This window comes from Heteronotia binoei, chromosome 1 (genome assembly GCF_032191835.1).
Source record: "Heteronotia binoei isolate CCM8104 ecotype False Entrance Well chromosome 1, APGP_CSIRO_Hbin_v1, whole genome shotgun sequence".
NCBI lineage: Eukaryota > Metazoa > Chordata > Lepidosauria > Squamata > Gekkonidae > Heteronotia > Heteronotia binoei.
Window position 1 is genome coordinate 191,139,705 of NC_083223.1, and position 19,793 is coordinate 191,159,497.

The 19,793-nt window shown below is 44.4% G+C and overlaps 1 protein-coding gene across 2 annotated transcripts in view; it reads right to left on the reverse strand.

The window, feature by feature from the left end:
* The window catches only part of GALNT14 (polypeptide N-acetylgalactosaminyltransferase 14), a 392,734-nt gene that overhangs the window by 55,074 nt on the left and 317,867 nt on the right, over positions 1–19,793 (reverse strand). For both annotated transcript variants that reach the window (XM_060245496.1, XM_060245487.1), the window contains exon 6: positions 13,996–14,117. In XM_060245496.1, the coding sequence (XP_060101479.1) occupies positions 13,996–14,117 (122 nt within the window). The remainder of the gene's footprint in view (positions 1–13,995; positions 14,118–19,793) is intronic.

A 19,793-nucleotide genomic window follows, 5' to 3' on the forward strand; every position in this document is an offset into this window, starting at 1 on the left:
AGAAGTGATTTAAATTTTTCAATAAATCTTTCTCCCAAAGAAAATTTAATAAAAGTACTATATCAGTGGCACCTGTCACCCTAGAAATTGGCAAATATTTACCAAGGGGCTAATGGGGATTGCTGGGTATGTAGAGCTATCAATGCCAATTTTAAACACATCTGGTCAGAACGTAGTAGAGTGGTAGAATTCTGGAATATGATTGCTACACCTATCTCTAAAGGTATAAGTAAAAAGTTACCATTATATTCTTTTTTGTTGAATTACATAGATTTTATTTCTAAAGATGTTTATGAATTTGTTCTTAATGCTGCAACATCTGCAAGGTTAACATTTGCTCAAAATTGGAAGAATATCATTCCAAAGAAGGAAGATTGGCAAGAAAAATCAGCAGAGTGTATTTGCTTATGTAAACTAACCTGCTTATTACATGGCCAAGCGTCTGATAAATTTGGAAAAATTATTTTTTTTATTCAGAATGAGAAGTTAATTTTGAGCATGTATAATTGATGCTTATCACAGCTGTGTAATGTATGTTCTGTATTTCAAATTTTTGTCTATATCGAATATTTTTATTTTTTTAATAAGTAAGTATTTAAAGACAATAAACAATAAAAAGAGTGAAAAAGATGAGAGCGTTTTAGGCATGTCAATTATAGCTCATCTCCAGACTACAGAGATCAGTTCCCTTGGAGAAAATAGATGCTTTGGATGGTGGACTCTATGGCATTGTACCCCACTGAAGTCCCATTGAAATGAAAGGCTCCACTTCCAAATCTCCTGCACTTTCCCAACATGGAGCTGGCAGACCTCCCCCCATTTCCTGTTGGTGGTCAGAGAGGACCTGCCAGCCCTACAAGTTCCTACACTCTCCCTGCAGTAGGCTAGATTTTGAGCTTCAAAACAGTAACTATTTTTAGAGTGGGTGCCCTGTTAACCTTATTAGTCAACAATGTTAATATTATTACCATTTACATATTATACTGTTATGTTTACTACAATTTATTAATTTTCATAAAGAGCAACTCAAATTTTCCTGGGCCCACTTTCATATTGACACTGCATTTTCTCAGTTCTCCCTTCCCTTTTCCCTTTAAGGCTCTTTCCTTTTTTAAAAGAAATAACATTTAAAATCAAAATCTCTTTCCCTCTTTCTGTCTTTGCTTCTGATTTTTCTCTTGAGCTCATTCCAACCTTATTCAGTCTATTTTATTCCCCCCTCCCGCAACCTATTTTTCTCAGAATCCCCCCTCCCCCGCTGATCCCTTCCCTCAGATTCCTTTTTAGGAACCTGTTTACAGTCCTGTCCTACTTCAGATAGCCTCTAGACCCTGTGTCTTTAGCTTCCTTGCTCTAGCTCCCTGATCTCCTCTCCCTGGATGACACAGTATAATAATCAGTTTGCAGACAGATTAATTTAATCCTTAAATGAGGTGAATGGGCAGAATTCCTCTAATGAAATTCTACCGACTTCTTTTACAAGACCTAGGGCATCTAGACAAATGAGTCTGACATGAGCCTTTGAGCATGCCTTGACAAGTTTCAATATGGGGGAAAAGAAAGAAAATGTATCCCAGGTATTTTGTACAGCCACCTCTCATAAACTATCATGGTCAAGAAGAGGCAATGGACACTTCTCCCTTCAGGCAGGATTTCTGCAAAGCTATATAGCTTAATGTTCCACCTCCAACACCTCTCCTCAAAGAGGAAGAGAATAAAATGGCTGTCAGATGGAAGTGGAACATCGCCATCCACTGGCTCATTATCATGGCATTAGCAAATGCATTTTTTCAGGTGATGAAGATTGATTCTTTCTGTAAAAATGCCTTGGGCTTGATAATTACATTTTAGGGAAAAGTTATTTGGTTGAAACAAATTGGTAATGGTTTGAAATGCATTAGCTCCCTGGGCAAAAAACAAGACAGCGCACAGACGCACTCACCCATACATGCATCAAGGAAACTGACATTTCCTTCTGAGTGACATGTGGTTGCTTTGTGATTCTCTAACCTACTGATACTGCAGACTCCCTCATCTGACAGTTGTGGATTTTTTCAGCCAAGCACATTCCTTTCCATACCTAAATATACTCTATGAGATGCACAGGCTGCCTCAGATGTGTGTATGGGCTTGCCCCTCCTCTGAGAAGCCCATTCCAAAAGGAGGCATGCATACACAGTGTTGCCACCAAATAGTCAAACAAAGCAGGACTGTGGTCCAGTGAGGCAAGAGATTCTGGAATTCTCAAAATATTATTCTCGTATTTCTGAGCTTAGTGATGAGAATGAGTGATACTTTTTACCATTTCTCAACATCTGACAGCCAGTGATTTAAACTTGATAGATGGCTTTCTGAGGATATAAATGGAAGCAGGATGAAGAGTCATACACACGAAGTGGGGCTGGATATACCCAGCCTGGTAGCCAGTGTCACACATTTAGCCAGTCATACATGGATGGAATTCTACCAGAGGCTGGTTTTCTCCCGCGCTGTTTCTTCTGCTTAAAAGCTGACTGAAGTGATTTCCAGCTACTTTTACTAAGCTCTGAACAACAACTCCAAGTGCTGTATGTATGCTCTGCTGGATCACAGTCCAAATATTTAACACGGGCCACAGGGACCAGGTATAGTCTCCCAGTCTCCTGTGAGACTCACTAGGTAGTCTTCATGCCTCTTAAGACTCAGGCTAGCCTTCCTCATTGTGAGGACAAAATTCTTCTTGTGAGGACAAAAGGTCTTCTTGTGAGGACAAAACCTCCAAGGGCAAAGCTCAGGAACAAATACAATAAATATGATCTGGCAAACATTCATTATGATTTGAAATGGGGAAAACCAGTCATGATAAGCAGGAACTGAAAGTCCTTGAAAGAAACACCAACTAGCAAGAGGCTGGGAACACTCCACATCCCTACCTCTACACACAGACATATTTAGAAATGCCCTAATATTCCCTGTGCTCTGAAAACAAATTTTAGAGACACAATCTCATGCAGAGAAGAAGTGTCCTCCTGTCTCTTTTCCCCTCAACTCCCTTCCAGCTGCTATAGAGACATGGGGTAGCAACTCTTGGCCATGGGCACAAAGAGAGAAGAGTTTTCCTGCTTCCTGTTTCCTGTATTTGATATTAGACATGTTTCACTAAGTGACTGCACCTTCCAAAGGGAGGGGAAAAGGAAGCAGGGAGAGTCCTCTCTCTTGCCTCTTGTTGCCAAGCTGGCTCTGCTGCCTGCCTCTACAGTATCAGCAAAGAAGCAGGACTGAGAGGGACGAAGTAGGGCTGTGGGAATCCTAATGTTATCTCGATTATATCATCTAGAATGCTGTGGGATTCCAGGCATCTGCTTGAGTAGTCCAGTCCAGTCCAGTCATTTATTGTAATTAGCCATTGGCTGTTACAAATCTACAAAAATCTCAAGAAAAAGGAAAGTAAACTAGAAGTTAAAACATACAAAGTATCATGTAAGGTATAACAAGGGTATAACAATGGATGCAATACAATGGCAATAAAGATGCAGACATAAATCTAAAAGATGTAGATTTAAATCTAAAGATGTAGACATAAATTAAAAGTTATCCCTTCACATTGCCACCTTGGCATGTATTTTCTTTGCTGCAAGGGCAAAGACTGAAACTTTCTGGGAGATATAAGCATCAATATCAGATAAAAGAAATACTATTTTTTCCTCAACTGAATAAGCACTTAGGTCTGACAGAATTCCATCTAAAAATTTAGCCCTTGGACTGGTATAGAGTGAACAGAAAAGTAAATAGTGAGGTAAATCCTCAATTGCATGAGAACAGCATATGCATACACGTTGGGCCACTGGAGTTTGGTTAAAACAACCTTCCATGACTGCTGTTGGCATTGACTGGAATCGTAAGGAGGTAAAGTTCGCTCTAAGAACATGATTAGAAATGTTAACTAAGTATGGAGATCTTGTATGTTCCAGTTTAACTAATTTGTACCATGGCGCTCTTTTTGATTTTAATATTAAGGTACTCAGCATTGGGCTCAGGCTAGTTGCTGATTTATTAGCAAACAGCTTAGCTTGACTGAACCCAATTCTATGGTGAGCTCAAAGAGTTTGCCCATCACTAGGCACTATTGACTGAAGACAGGGATATATAAGCACTTATTATTACTTCCCACATATGAAGCTGCCCTATATCTAGTCAGACCTTTGGTCCATTGGCTCTGTATTGTCAGCATTGATTGGAAGATAGGCTTCAGGCAGAACCAAAAGGTCTTTCCACCACCTGCTACCAGTGCAACTGGAAAGGGCCCAGGGCCTGAACCTGGGGACTTCCACACAAAAGAACCAACCAAGCCACATGGAAATGGCACAAATGAGATTCAAGCTGGGCTCTTTCTACCATGGTCTGTTAACCATTATAGTTCACTGATTCATCTGGCTACTAACACACTATTATGTGCACCATGTGCATCTTGGTCTGGGGGTCATTCTAAGCAGTGGCTCTTGGGTGGGGTTCAGTTCCAACACCTCTCACTTAAGCTACTGCTTTCTGCATGAACTTTACAAATCTATCCTACACCCACCCCTTCTCCTCTGCCAGTTATTTTTTTTAATGGCATGCAGCTACAGACAAACAGATGCTCCCTCTACCTATGACAAAGAGGCAAACAAACTATCCCCATCAAGGCAGACCGAATGAAATGAGTTTTTACAGAGGGACTGTTTGCAGTGACTTCTCAGGGCTGAAGTCCCCAGTGGGACCCTAATTTATGTCCCTTGTCAAGACACTGAGCATTTATCATTCAAGATCCAACTCTGTAAGTGGAGGAGTGGTATGTAAATTAAACTCTACAACACAAGTACTGTCAAAGTAGAAAGGAGCTGTCACCTCACATAGGACCCTCAGAGAAAGATGCTTCAGCCACGTGTACTCTGCCAGGAGAAGGTTTTCCCCGACTGTCTTTGGGGTTTGATGGCCTGTGTTAATTTACCTTTCCATTGCACCCTCCATTGCTTACCCATACAAAGACACAAATATACTTTGTTTCTTGGATGCTTGCCATGTGTTAGAAATCTGGCTAAACAGCTGTTTGCTGAATGAAAAATGGAAAGTGACGTGTACTTTTGCAAGGGGAGCAGTTGCTGATTCAGATACATTTGGGGCCCGTTGCTCTTGTAATCTTTGAAACGTGTAAGCTTATTAAAGTACAAAAAATGGACCAGTCCTGCCAGCCACAAAATTAAGAGAAGAACATTAATCTTTTTCTTTCTTGCTTTCTTTTCCCCCCAATTTAGTAGGGAGAGAACAGCAGAGTAAATTAGTTGCCCTTCCGACACCAGCCTGAAGGTGGCAGCAGGAACATTTCATACAGTTCAGCAAACTCTGTCTGAAACAGGCATAAAAGATGGATGAGGTTTAGTCTGGAAATTAGACAGGGAATGGCTTTATATGAGAGACTACCCCCACCTGTAATATCTAAAATGAGGATATGGGAAGGGAAAGAAACAGCACATAAACACACATGCACATCATTATCGTCATCTAGCAGTTCAGCTGAACAACACTGAAAAGCTACGTATGTAAGACAACACATAATGGTGCATACCCACACAGCAGTTTTGAAGAGAGATGCATGCACATCTAATGCACATGTTCCCTTTATTTCATCAACCTACCTCTGCTTTGCACTTAACATCACTGGTGATGCCATTGCAAAAAACACAGCAGTAGCAAACATGAATTTGGCAATGAGCCTGAAAGTGTTGTCAGACACCCTTGGTAGCTTCCATACTATACAGAAGCACTAAAGTATGAACTAAAGTATGAACCTATGAACTGCCTTGTATCTGGTCAGACAACTGGTCTGTTTAGCTCAACATTTGCATTTCCTGACTGGCAGCAAATCTGCATGTTCTTAGCTAAAGACTTCTCTAGCACCTGCTGCCTGATGGTGACCTGATGGCACTTGTGACATCCCTTGGCACCTCTCATTTCAACCCAACATAGAACTGGAAGCTGCAGTCACAGAATATGCCACTCATCTATTCACCGGGGGGGGGGGGCAGCAGATTGCTCCACTTGCTCTTCCATTCTCCTACTCCAGCAGTTATGCAACCCCAGATGCTTCTTCCATCTTTTTGAAACCAAAATTAGCAATTGGGTCGTTTCTTGGTTAGAAGGGAGCGAGAAGCAAATTTAGCAACTGCGTTGTTTCTTGGTTAGAAGAGAGAGTGAGCAAAGCAAGAAAGGCATTTGAAGTGTCCCCAATACAGTGCAGAGTGCTGCTACTGAGAAATGGAAGCATGGAGCTACACAGAGCCAGCATGGTTAGTGTTAAAGAGTCAGACCAGGACCTGTGAGCTCTGGGTTCAAGTCCCCACTCTGCTAGGTTGGAAGGTTGCTGAGTGACATTGGGCCATTCCCACACTCTCAGTCTGCCTCACAGGGTTGTGGTTGTGAGGATAAAAAACAAGAACAACGTTGGAAGCCCTTTTGTGTCCCTACTGGGAAGAAAAGCAGGATATAACTACAAGTGGCATTCCAAGGGACATGCGGTGGTACAACCTGATGTAGCTGCGCCCAGATTTCTGTATCACCGGTATCAACCGGGGCGGTGGTTTGGCGTGTGACCTGCCAAGCACAAATACGGGTACCTGGTCTTTTTCTCAGGAAATACCACCGAGCCCAAGTGCCGCACCTCTGCCCATTAGGAAAGGAAATGTGCATTGGAAAGGAATGTGCTCGGTGGCCTACTTAACAGTGGCAGGGCATCACTGAAAAGAAATCATGGCACACGAAGTGTTAAATTTGGGATTCCCAACGGCAGGAGCCCGGAATCCAGGAAGCGACGAAGCGCCTCCAGCGGGGGCACCGGGATACTAGATTTCTTGTGAGCCATGATACCAGGATGGGGAGTCTATGACCTGCAGATTTATACAAGAAACCTCTCCAAGATCCTGCAGGAAGGACTCGAGAAAATGGCCTCCTCCTTGTTTTCTGTGCAAAAGGAGGTTGATAGTATCGCTAACGTAGTGCTGCAGAATAGAAGGGTTTTAGACCAGTTGCTTTCAGAACAAGGTGGAGCCTGTGCCTACATAGGAGAAGTGTGCTGCTTTTATATTAACGAATCTGGCCAAATCCTCTCAGGAGTAAAGACCCTGAGAAGCTTAGTAAAGGAAGCGCAAAGTACAGATACGGCCTTCAACTCTGGGTCAGGCTTGCTCACATGGTTAACAAGTTGGCTCCCAGATCTGTCTTGGCTATGGAAAGGATTCCTTGCTTTCCTTGGGTTGATTTTGGTATGTGTGATGGTTTGTGGATGTATTCGGTGCCTACCAGCTATGATGGCAGGCTGCGGCAAAGTACACACGGCACGTAAGCAGGAGCCTGTGTACGTAATGATGAAGTCAGTCCGACAACAGTATATTACTGGTCAGGCCCAGCCTGAAGGATCAGGCTAAGCCTGAAAGAGGGGAATGTGGCAGCAGGCCAGAAAGGAAATATTGAGGAGTATCTAGACCTATGGAAAAGGGATGTCTTAGGATACAAGGATCAATAAAGACAGGCCTACCCGGGCATGCCTGGACTTGCCTGGCTAATAGATTGTATTGCAGGGCTACAGGCTCATGAAGAAGGCTTGCTATGATAAAAGATTGTTGTGGCTGGGCACAGATGGTTTGAGGTTAGGGTTGCCTAGGAAACCAGTGGTCCATGATGGTTGAGCAAGAGACTAGTGCCACACTAAAGGAAACTAGTAGACGGCCAGGCACGGTACTTACAGCACCTTCAGCACTTATAGCACAACGCTTATGCAAATATAGCAGAGAACGTTGAAAGGAGTCAGAACGGGAAATGATTCTGCAAATGGTATATAAGGCCTGCGTGCCTCTGTGGTCTTTGCTCAGACGCCCACCTTGGTCTGAGCCCGCACGTGTGTATCCAAATAAAGCTTGGCTGTTTTCCTGACTTCGCCTCAAGCCTCCTTTGTCATAGCACCAGTTTCAATTGACAGAGCGGGCTTTTCCTGCTACACTGACCCGCCAGCACAGCCTTAGGAAGTCAGCTGGAGGTGCTTCAAGCCAGCCTCATGCTGAGGCCAGCCCAACTTCTTCACTTTTTAAACTGCAGTTCTGGCTGCAGCCACTAGGGGTGCAGGAAATCTCAGCATAGCAAAAAGCACCCTAGGATCTGCTCCTCATCTTGATCTCTAGGACAGATAAGACTTCTGTATCTCCAGATCATACATGGAAGTCTACACCAATATGAGAGCTGCTCATTAATTGCCATGCAGGTCTTTTTTCTCCAATAGTCTAGCCTTTCTCTTTGTACACAACTCAGCAGGATCTTGCCAAGCAGTAGTTAGGGTGCTGCAGCAAGATACAACAACCTTTCCCTTTCTTAATTTATCTCCCTCTTCTCCATGCCTTTCTCATTCATTTCCATCTCCCTTCACCTAATTTTTTCACGTCTCCCCTCCCCCCCTTTCATTTCTTGGTCTCAAGACCTTCTCTTCCATATTTTGCTTGGTGAAGGGTGTACTTAAGAGTACTATAGTAGGCAGTCTTCATTAATATTATGAACAGGAGGTGGGAAAGAGTTAATATTTCCCCATGATCTAACAAAGCAGTAAAAGGATGCTTCGCCTCTCCTCCACTCTTTACATGCATGATAATGGGACATTACTTTGTTTAGTGGTTATACATGTGGAACAGAAGTTACAACTCCCAGTTCAGGCACAGGATTGTTGATCATTATTGTACTGGTGGAAGAGCTGATAGCCATTTGTAAAAGCTATTTTGCTATATGACAAATGATGCCATTTAAAAATATAATTACATATTAGATGTATAACAAATACCATACCCAGTCTTTCTCCTCAGTGGAGACCCAAAGCTGCACTCCCTGCCCTCCATTTTATCCTCACATGAGGGCAGGACATGCTTCCTGTCTAGAATGGAGTTCTTTGCAAAGCTGCACTCCCCTGCCCTCCATTTTATCCTCACAACAGGCTTGTGAGGTAGGTCTGGCTGAGAGTGTGTCAGCCAGCAACCTTCCATGGCTGGGGTCTGAATATTAGAGATACATGACAGGTTGCTTAAAAGCTCTCTTATTACATGCTATTTGTCATGAAGATAACCTGGTTCAGGTATTCAAGTTCCCTTCATTTTTGGCCCTGTAACTTTCAAGAGTCAAGCTATCCAACTTCCTTTATATGACAAAGGAGTTTTGACTCTCAAAGGCTTCTACCCTGAAAATCTTGTTGAGCTCAAAGGTGCTGCTGGATTGGAATCTGGGAAAGGTGGGGAAGGGTATTCCTTCTGCATGGCCACAAAGAAAGCCCAGAGACATAAGAAAGTCTTAATTTATGGCATGTCACGAGCCATCCTCATCCAGTTTGGTGACAGAAAGTACTGGGTTTGCTGGGCATGGTACTTTGCACACTTTGCACTGGTTCTGCTGGGCTTCCAATCCACCCCCTATGCCTTGCTTGTACTGTGATTCTGTGTTTGATATCAGCTGGCACTGTACATTGCACTGGTTCTGCTGGGCTTGCAAAATGCTCCTCCTCAACTTCTACTGCAGAGATTCTCTGGTTAGTCTTTAGTCCTTTGGAAACAATGGAGGATAGGGGCACCTTCTTTGGAAGGGGGTGTTTCTTAACATTCAGTCTGGTGAAGTGTGCGATCACTATTTTGTGATGCTTTGGCTAGTGTTAGTAAAAGTTGGTGCAAAGGCTTCTAGTTCTCAAAAATGCCTTGGAGATGTTTGTGATGGCTGCCCTGAGCCCCTCAGGATACAAATTTGATAAAATAAAAAATAAAAATAAATGGTCAGCTCTTGGGCTTCAAAATGGAAAATAGAAGCATTCCAAGCGCCTGCTCAGAAAACAAGTGGTCTGCTGCTATCCCTTTGATGTGTAGATTGCTACTCTTATGGAAACTTCCTTCCAGCTTGAAACCTTCTCTCCACACTATCCTAGCCTTCTCCATCTTGGCACCATGAGGGCAGGACATGCTTCCTGTCTAGAATGGAGTTCTTTACAATAAAGGACTCATATTAACTTTACAAAAGGCTCCATGTGTAACTTTGTTTCTTGTCAACCCTTTCAAGAGTCAAGCTATCCAATGTCTCGCATATGACGGAGCTTAGACTCTCAAAGGCTTTTATCCTGAAAATCTTCAGCTTCTACCCTGAAAACACTCTGCTGCTTTATGTTCCTTGAATACTCTGTTAACACAAACAAGCCAGCACCCATTCCCAGTGTATTGAGATTAGCAACAGTCTTCTGAAATTTCAGTCACAGGCCTTTCCTGAATGTTTCCCAAATGTTGCAGAATGTGGACTTCACAACTCAGTTTAGGAGTCCTTCATTTACAGTTTATAATTTGTCAAATAAAGGGGTGGAGAGAGAATGGTTTGCAATGACTACTGCAGGGAGCAGGAAAGTATAGCTATTCCAGCTTCTTGCCTGTAGTGCCAAAGATATTTTGCCTGCACTCAGGAGACTTTCCACCAATCATCCCATGTTTGGAGACAGGTATCATCATGAAATTTTAGCCAAATGTGACTGTCACATTGATGAGGGTCAGTGCTATGGGAACAGACCACATTCCGCCATTCAGTGTGGCATAACGGAGGCCTCTTGCATTAAACAGGCTTGATAGTTCTTCTGCTTCTACCTCTCTTCTTCATTGCCTAAATGCTTCCCTTGGTGTTCTAGGCACATGGCTAAGAGTCATCAGAAACCCCTGCAGAAAAAGTGTCTGTGGGACTCCCTCACACCACCCATATCTAACCCCCCATGACATTGTTTGACTGACCCCATGGACCCCCACAATCTTGTCACCCCAAGTGCCTCCCACAGTAGCCCCATCTCTGTGCTCTTAGCCCCAAAACTTCCCTGCTTGCTCCCAATCTCCTACAACTCTTGTTCCATTTCTGGAGGAGCCATGGTAACAAAAGCAGATCTCTCACAAAGGTGCAGCCACAAGTATGGATATAGCACCTATTGCAAGCTTTTGTGCATGCTCCCATTTAATTGGATAAAATAGAGAAATTACAAATAAAAGAAGTCAGCACAAGTGACATTTTGCTTTTATGCTTCATTCAGGCTGTGCTGCTGCAGCTGCCACTGCACCCGTGTAATGAAATTCCTACGGCACCGCTACATATGGCATCTACATTCATCCATCACATCAGCTCTGAGCATGAGCTACATTCCCCACTGCTGCAAGGGAAATACAGGCTGAGCTGCCATTCTGCTGGCTGCAACTCATCAAACATCTCAGGCAGGAAAGGCGCTGTCACCACTGAGAGAGGGGGGGGGAGAGAGTGCCCTTTAGAAGAGCACAAGTGAGGAAGTGTGGTGCAGAAATGGAATCAAAGAAGGCCATGGGGCTTTTCCTGAGCAAACCCACTCCATCTTCACTCTCCTATGAAGCACACTTTCAGAGAAGTTACATTGACATGGAAGGAATCTGCTCGCAACTAAATATGCTTCCGATTTGGGGATAAGCATTATAAATGGTCTGGACTGACGACAGATAGCAAGGGATGCCATGTTAGGGCCAGAGATTCCAGCAATAGCAGGAAGATATAATGGTGGGTCAAGGTGGTGCAGGGGAAGGAGATGCTGAAATGCTCAGTCTCCTTCCTACCTTCATCCCATCCTGAGAGGTTATAGGGCTAGGAAGTCATACCCTTCTCTGACATTGTTATTGTGCAATGCCAGGTCTATTGATAATAAGACGACTTCTGGCCTCCAGAATTACCTGTTGTAACAAAATATAGACCTGGCATGTATGACCAAGACCTGGGTGAGAGAGGGCAAGACTGTTGCCCTGAACCAACTTACTCCCCCAAGGTTTTCAGTCCTTCACCAGTCCTGGACAAACGGGTGGGGGGGTATAGTGCAGCTCATTCAGGAGATTTTCTCCTTCAGGGCGGTTTCCATAACAAAAATTGGTAGTATTGAATATGTTGGCCTAGTGTGAGAAGCTGAGGAGAGTTTGGCTATCTGGCTGGTGTACTGACCACCTAACGCACCAGCAGATAACCTGCCTCACCTAATGGAGGCTGTGTGTGGCTGGGCATTGGAATACCCTAGGCTTCTAGTCCTGAGGGACTTTCATGTCTGTAACCTGGCTTCTTTTCAGCCTAAGGACTTAGTGTCATCCATAGAAGTGCTGGGACTCTCCTAGTTTGTATTGGCTCCCACACACCAGGCAGGCCACTCAATGGATCTTATTTTTGCCAAGGGGATTAGAGTGGATCTGGAATCCATAGAATTAATGCACCACAAACACCAAGTATGCTGCAATGGGCAAAATGTTGGACTAGGAATTTGGAGACACATGTTCAGATCCCCATTGTGCAATAGAACCGTGCTGGGTGACCTTGGGCAAGTCACCGTTCTTAAACTAACTTGTTTGCTGTGAGGATAAAATGGAGGTGAGAACAATGTAAGGTGCTTTGGGTCCCCACTGGGGAGAAAGGTGGGGTATGAGTAAGTAAACCCATAAATAAACCTGCTATAGAAACGATAATGATGACGACAATAATTAAATACTGTAGAAGTCAGCCATATTTTCTAGGGGAAAATTCCAATTCTCCATTATTTGAACATTATTGGGCTTTTTATTTATTAATTTTTTTTTGCTATACTGGAATAAATCTGTTATATTGTTAAACATAATATATGATATTGCTACAGTCATCAGCTGCCGAAAATAACAATACGAAGTAAACATTTGACCTATTCATTTTTGAGCACTGCCATGCCTGCTCTCCTAGTACAGCTCAACTCAGAACAAAAAGCACATTGCTGTGAAGAAGGGGTAGATGCGTGCTCCCATAGTACAAGTGGCAGAATGGGACCAAGAGGAGCAAAGAATAGTTGACAAAGGCAGGTATTCATGTGTCCCCTGTTCTCATGGAGAAGCCACGAGGTCATAATGCTAGGACTTTTCTGTAACTGAGAAAGACTATGCTAGGACTTTAATCTCATGTTTCTGTCTTGACTAGAACAAGAACGCCATTGTCTGCTGCAAAATAAAATCAGTAGGATTTAATTCCCATTAAATCAATTTATTAAAGCTTAATTTGCATGAAATTAAATTCAGCCCCTATTCAAAGAGCCATCACTCCCCTAAATCATTCAGCACAGGGAATTGAACATAGGCCTAATTAAAAACTTGGCTGGAGCCATGCCCGCCTATTTCCCTTGTACCACTCAGCAACTCTAAGAGAAGCCCTGGGGCTCTGCTAACTTAATTTGCACACTCAAGGGACAGGTCTTCCTTTGCTCACTCTGTAGTAGGGTCTTTCATACTGCACGGGTGGCCAACAGTAGCTCTCCAGATGTTTTTTGCTTACAACTTCCATCAGCCCCAGCCATCAGCCATGCTGGCTGGGGCTGATAGGAGTTGTAGGCAAAAAACATCTGGAGAGCTACCGTTGGCCACCCCTGTCATACTGGGTCTGATCTGTGACTTTGTTCACAGGACAGCTGAGATGGGGAGGGGGTTCATCTGTTCAGCCACTGACTTGCTTGAATAGATCTATTGCTGTGACTTCAGAAGTATACCTAGAAGAGGAAGCTTCCAGCCACAGGTATCAAGGAGGGAAGCAGAACAGCATTTTCTACCCTTACATGACAGTATTGTGTGTTTCTGATGGATGTTCTTTCCTTCTGTTTGATCTCCTGGTTTGTATCATTTCGATTTGAATCCAGCAGCTCCTTAGAGACCAGCAAGAGAGTCCCAATATGTGGATCTGAGTCCTGTTCAGGAATTCAGAGGGCTTGATTTGAGCCTTCCTGTGGATGGTATTTCTCAGAGGTTTCTACTGTAGTATTCTGTCTCAAAAGGCCACTTGCACTGTGACTTCCTCTGGCCTCTTGCAAGTCACTCCATTTAAAAAAGAAAGGAAGAAGAAAAAAAGCTCCATGTGGACAGAAGTAATGCACTTTGCTACCTGAGAAATAAATGGCCCTGCTGAGCCGCTTCACAGAACACTTACCTCTTTGATCCTCTGCAAAAGAGGCAGCAGCCAGTCCTTGTTCACCTCACAATGACTGTCTAAGAAAGTCAGAACTCCTGCCTGTGCCATGTCTGCTCCTCGAATGCGGGACCGGATCAAACCTGTGAAGATACACACAAACTCAAGAGCAAATCTGAGCAGAAAATTAGTTGCTTATCATGCCAGGGCACATCCTTTTCATCATGCCGGGGCACATCCTTTTCATTTTCAATCACTTTGTCAGGTCAAGTCAGGACCTCTTTCCATCTTGATTCATGCCTCTTTTGCTTGGCAAGATCACAAATGGACATAAGGAAAGAGCTTCTCTACAAGAACATTAATTCTGTGGCTAATACACCCAACTTTAATTCTTCTGGCTGACACTATGAAAGCAAGAGAGGAGAACGTTCATATGAGCATGGCAGGATGTAAGCAACTCCTCAAGTATAAAGTAATCAAATGCAAGCAGAGTTTGTCACAGACCTTTTTACCTAAAGCAACATTTTTAAAAAATGCAGAGGAAAAATCTCAGGATTTTCAAAGGAACCTAGACTGTTAATAAGACTAGTGATTTTTTAAAGAAATGTTTTCCACAGTTACTGCCAATTTCCTGAGAATGGTTTCAAAACAGCAGTGGCAACATTTCCTGATGAGGAAGCAGAAACCAAACAAAACTTCAATTGCTGTGCCTTGCCTGTTATCATTTCCTCAGATAGAGGAAATCTTTTAACATGTGTGTTTCAGGTATTATTCTTCACTATGGGTGATATTCTCATTGGGGATCAACCAAAGATGCTGGGAAAGAGAGGCTGAGCACAAACTTTAATTAATCAATAATCAATTTAGGTTAGCTGTTTAATTAGTGGGGAGTAATTTTAATTAGGAAGAGCAAATTGAATCACTGGGAAAGAGATCTAAGGGTTGCTTGTTTATTGTTCTGTTTCAGTGTATTCCTTTAATAGGGATGAGAAAAAAAGATATTTCATTTTTTTGAATGAGTGGCAACTTTGGTTAATCAAATTTTATGTTTTATCATACTTCCTTCAGTGCCATTTTTTTAAAAAAGATTTATTATTAACAGCCCACGGTCAGTATAGAAATATATAAATATCACAACAATCACACTAGGAAAATGATTATACAATAAAATGATTAAAACTTACTAAAATTAAATACATAGATTTACAGCTGTAGCAAAACAGTTATGCAATTCAGCTTCCCACAGTTCCTTGAGAAACATAAATGGAGCGCAATTTCATTGCTTTAGTACAGAATTTTGCAATTTTTTTACTAATCTCCGGGTTCTCATCAGAAAGAAATTTATTAACAATCTCTTCGTCGGAGATTTTGGAACCTTTTGATAATATTGGAGAAATAAACGTCAAACGAATATCATTATATATCAGGCAGTGAAGTAAAACATGTATTATTGTCTCTATTGCACCAACATTACAGGGACAAACTCTCTCAGCTTGAGGGATTTTATTATATCTACCCTCGACCACTGCTGATTGCAATACAGCTAACTTTGCAAGAGAAAAGGCCCTTCTCTGATTGGCATTCTCTAGGCTATATAGACAAGGGGACAGTTGAAGAAGGTTACGTCTTTGGGGAGCTCCCCAAAGACGTTACTTCCTTCAGTGCATAAAAAAGGAACCTATACCGACGACTTGGTTATATGGAAACTGACTGGCAAGTAGCCAACAAACCACCAACAGAAAAGGTGCAGATTTTCACTGTATTCTTCTCTCTCCTCCCCGCAATGTCCTTTTCCACCCCATAGTCCTGGAGTCAGGGGTCATTTCATAGCAGGAGCTCCTTTGCATATTAGGCCATACACCCCTGATGTAGCCAACCCTCCAAAAGCTTACAGGGCTCTTTTTTGTAAACTTTTGTAAATCCCCTGCCTGGGATTATACCCTGTCCGGTCCCCGCCTCCGGTGGCAGAAGCAATGTGCCCTCGGCCCCCACACTCACCAGGGGGACAAGGAAGCCAGTGGCTGTCTCGATGGCCCCAGGAACAGCCCTCTCGGAGGGCGGGGTAACAGTGGAGGTCTGCAAAGATGTGGGCAGAGGGAGCCACCCAGCAGGACCATGGGCCTGGCCCCAACCCAGGGCACCGCGTCAGGCAGCTTCCCCAGAGGCTCCGCCAGCTGGCAGGAGGAGCAAGGAGAACAGCAGGAGCAGCGGACACCAGGGGGAAGCGACCCAAGCCGCGGCAGGCCTGCAGGGCCTGCTGTAGCAGTCCACCAACAGCAGCCAGCCCTGGCAGGCACAGCAAGCCCCAGGGAAGGACGGGACATGCTGGGCATCTGCCCTTAAGTTGGAGGGCGGGGCCAGGGGTGGGAACCGCTCGGGGCAGGAGCAGGAAGGAGGGAGGGAGATAAAAGGGAAGCAGGGCGGCTGATCAGGAGGTCTGTGATGACGAGAGGGTAGGGCTGGAGCCTGGTGAGAGTGAGCCGTGCAGAGAGAGAGAGAGAGAGAGAGGCAGCCAGAGGGGCATCAGGGTGCGGTAACTCGGCCCACCACCCTCCCCTGAGATCTCCCAGCCACCTCAGGGTGGGGCCCCAGGGGCCGCAAGGCGATGGCAGCATGAAGGGTGCTACTTCCGGAGGAGGCGAGGCATGACAGACAGTTGTATATGTTGGGTGCTGCACTGAGAAGTAGTGAAGGGATGAAATCATCCCATCCTCTTTTCTGTGAGGGGAGCAGCACATAAAGGAAAAAATAATTTCCCCAGGATTGAAAGGGGCAGTGGGATTGGAGGAGGAACATAGTGAAAATCTATGTTTTACTGGTGGTTCATTGGAATATAATTGAGGAGAAATAGGAGAAAGTAGGAGAAAGTAACCTTAGGCAGATAAGATTATTTGTTCTGTACCTGGAGCGCAAGGACTTGGCAACAGTGATCCATGCGATGGTCACATAGAGACCAGACTACCGTAATAATGCCCTCTACATGCCAACGCGGGGATTCAAGGGTTGGCCTTACAGTGGCTTTCCTCTTTCCTCAAGGGTCGGGGACAAAGGGTGGCGATCAGGGGTGAACTGTCCCAGAGACACATGCTTGACTGCAGAGTGCCTCAAGGGGCGGTACTCTCCCCGATGTTGTTTAACATCTACATGCTCCCCCTTGCCCAGATTGCCCGAAGGTATGGGTTGGGTTGTCATCAGTATGCTGATGACACCCAGCTCTATCTGCTTATGGATGGCTGGCCTGCCTGTGCCCCAGAAAGTTTGGACCGGGCGTTACAGGCCGTGGCTTGGTGGCTCAGGCTGAGCAGGCTGAGGCTAAATCTGGTGAAGACAGAGGTCCTTTACTTGGGTCGTCGTGGTCCGGGAAGGGAAATCCCTCTACCAGTTTTTGATGGTGAACCACTGACAGCGGCGCACAAGGTCAAGAGTTTGGGGGTACTATTTGAGCCTTCCCTAACAATGGAGGCTCAAATAGCAGCCACTGCTAAGTCTGCATTTTTTCATCTTAGGCGGACGAGGCAGTTGGCACCTTTCCTGGAGCATGACGATCTGGCAACAGTGATTCATGCAACAGTCACCTCGAGGTTGGACTACTGTAATGCCTTCTACATGGGGCTGCCCCTGTGCTGAACCCGGAAGTTGCAGTTAGTGCAGAACGCCGCTGCCCGGCTGTTATTAGGGCTCCCAAGATGGGAGCACATCTGGCCAGGGCTCCGGGATCTGCACTGGCTGCCAATAATATACCGAGTCTGGTACAAGGTGCTGGTTATTACCTTTAAAGCCCTATATGGCCTAGGACCTGCCTACCTTAGGGACCGTCTCTCCCCACATGTTCCCCAGAGAGTACTGAGATCGGGCTCTCAAAATCTGCTTGTTATCCCCAGGCCAAAGGAGGCCTGTCTGAAATCCACCAGGGACAGGGCCTTTTCGGTAACGGCTCCTTGCTGGTGGAACCAGCTGCTGGAAGAGGTGAGGGCCCTGTGGGACCTTGGCCAGTTCCGCAGGGCCTGTAAGACAGCCCTTTTCCGGCTGGCCTATAACTAACTGGCATTGGAAACTTTATAGAAGGTTGTAGTGTAGTATTCTGACAGATCGCTGTTTTATTTGTTTTATCATTTTACTCTTTTAATTGTTATAAATTGATGTATTTTTAAAACCAAAATCTATGTTAGATCTTATGTTGTGAGCCACCCTGAGCCGCTTCGGTGGGAAGGGCGGGATATAAACTGAAATAAACTGAAACTGAAACTTCATGGGGTTGCCCTCGATTCAAATTCGGAGGCTGCAACTGGTGCAAAATGCAACAGTCAGGCTGTTAATGAAGCTACCTGTATAGAAACACATTCAGCCTGTGCTGGAAACATTACACTGGTTGCCTATGGCATTCCGGATTTGCTTCAAGGTGTAGGTTAGAACCTTTAAAGCCCTATATGGCCTGGGACTTGCCTACCTTCGGGACCGCCTCTCCCCATATGTACCCCAGAGAGCACTACGATCAGGGTCCCAAAATCTTAAGATCCCAGGACTGAAAGAAACTAGACTGTCCACCACCAGAGCCAGAGTGTTCTCAATAATAGCCCCCGCTTTGTGGAATGCCCTCCCTGAAAACATCAGGGCCCTGTGGGACCTGCCACAGTTCTGCAGGGCCTGTAAGACCAAACTGTTCAACCTCGCTTTCAGTGGTTAAGGGGAGGTGGCTATTATTCCACAGCACTGATAATTTCACTGAACCAATATAATTGAAACCAGATTATCAGAAAAAACAGAACATCAATGTGCATCTTGGACTTTTAATGACTGTAAAATGTATGGAATGATTTTATTGCATATTCTGTTTTAATATTTTATGTTGTTTTTAACTGTTGTTGGCCGCCCTGAGCCTGTAAGGGAAGGGCGGGATATACATTTGATATAAATAAATAAATAGATTTAAAAGTATAATGGGAGTAAGGTGACAATTATAATTCATGAAGCATGTTAAGGTAGATGCTAAGCTGATATAATTTAGTACACCTTCCAGTGATGTCAGGGGTGCGTGGCATATGCAAAGAGTTATGCAAATGAGTTGTGCTAATGAGCTCTGGAACCTCTTCTTCTACAAAATGACCCCTGCTCTCACTCCCTCCCCTCTTTTTTCTACCTCCCTTCTGTTCTTTCTCTCATTCTTCCTCTGTATCTCTGTCTTTCTGTCTTTTTATTTCATTCTGGCTGCGATCACACACACTAAGTAATGCACTTTCAATTAGGGTTGCTAGGTCGAATTCAAGAAATATCTGGAGACTTTGGGCATGGAGCCAGGATACTTTGGAGGTGGAGCCAGGAGGCATCAAGGTGGAGCCAAGAGGAAGGGTGTGACAAGCATAATTGAACTCCAGAGGGAGTTCTGGTCATCACATTTAAAGGGACCACACACCTTTTAAATGCCTTCTCTCCATTGGAAATAATGAAGAATAGGAGCACATTTTGGGGGGCTCAGAGAACTGGATCCCCGGATCCAATCTTTTTGAAACTTGGCCAGTTTTTGGAGGAGAGGCACCAGATGCTATGCTGCAAATGTGGTGCCTCTTAACTCAAAAAACTACTCCCCTAGAGCCCCAGATACCCACAGATCAGTTCTCCATTATACCCTGTGGGAATTGGTCTCCATAGGGAATAATAGAGTACCCAGCAGACATCCCCCCCACTTTCTGATGACCCTAAAGCAGGGGGAGGGCCTCCAAACTGGGGGATCCCCTGCCCCCACTTGGGAATTCAAATAAAAAATACACTGCTTACAAGCACTACAACACAACAGTAAGAATATTTTAGTGATAGCCAGACAT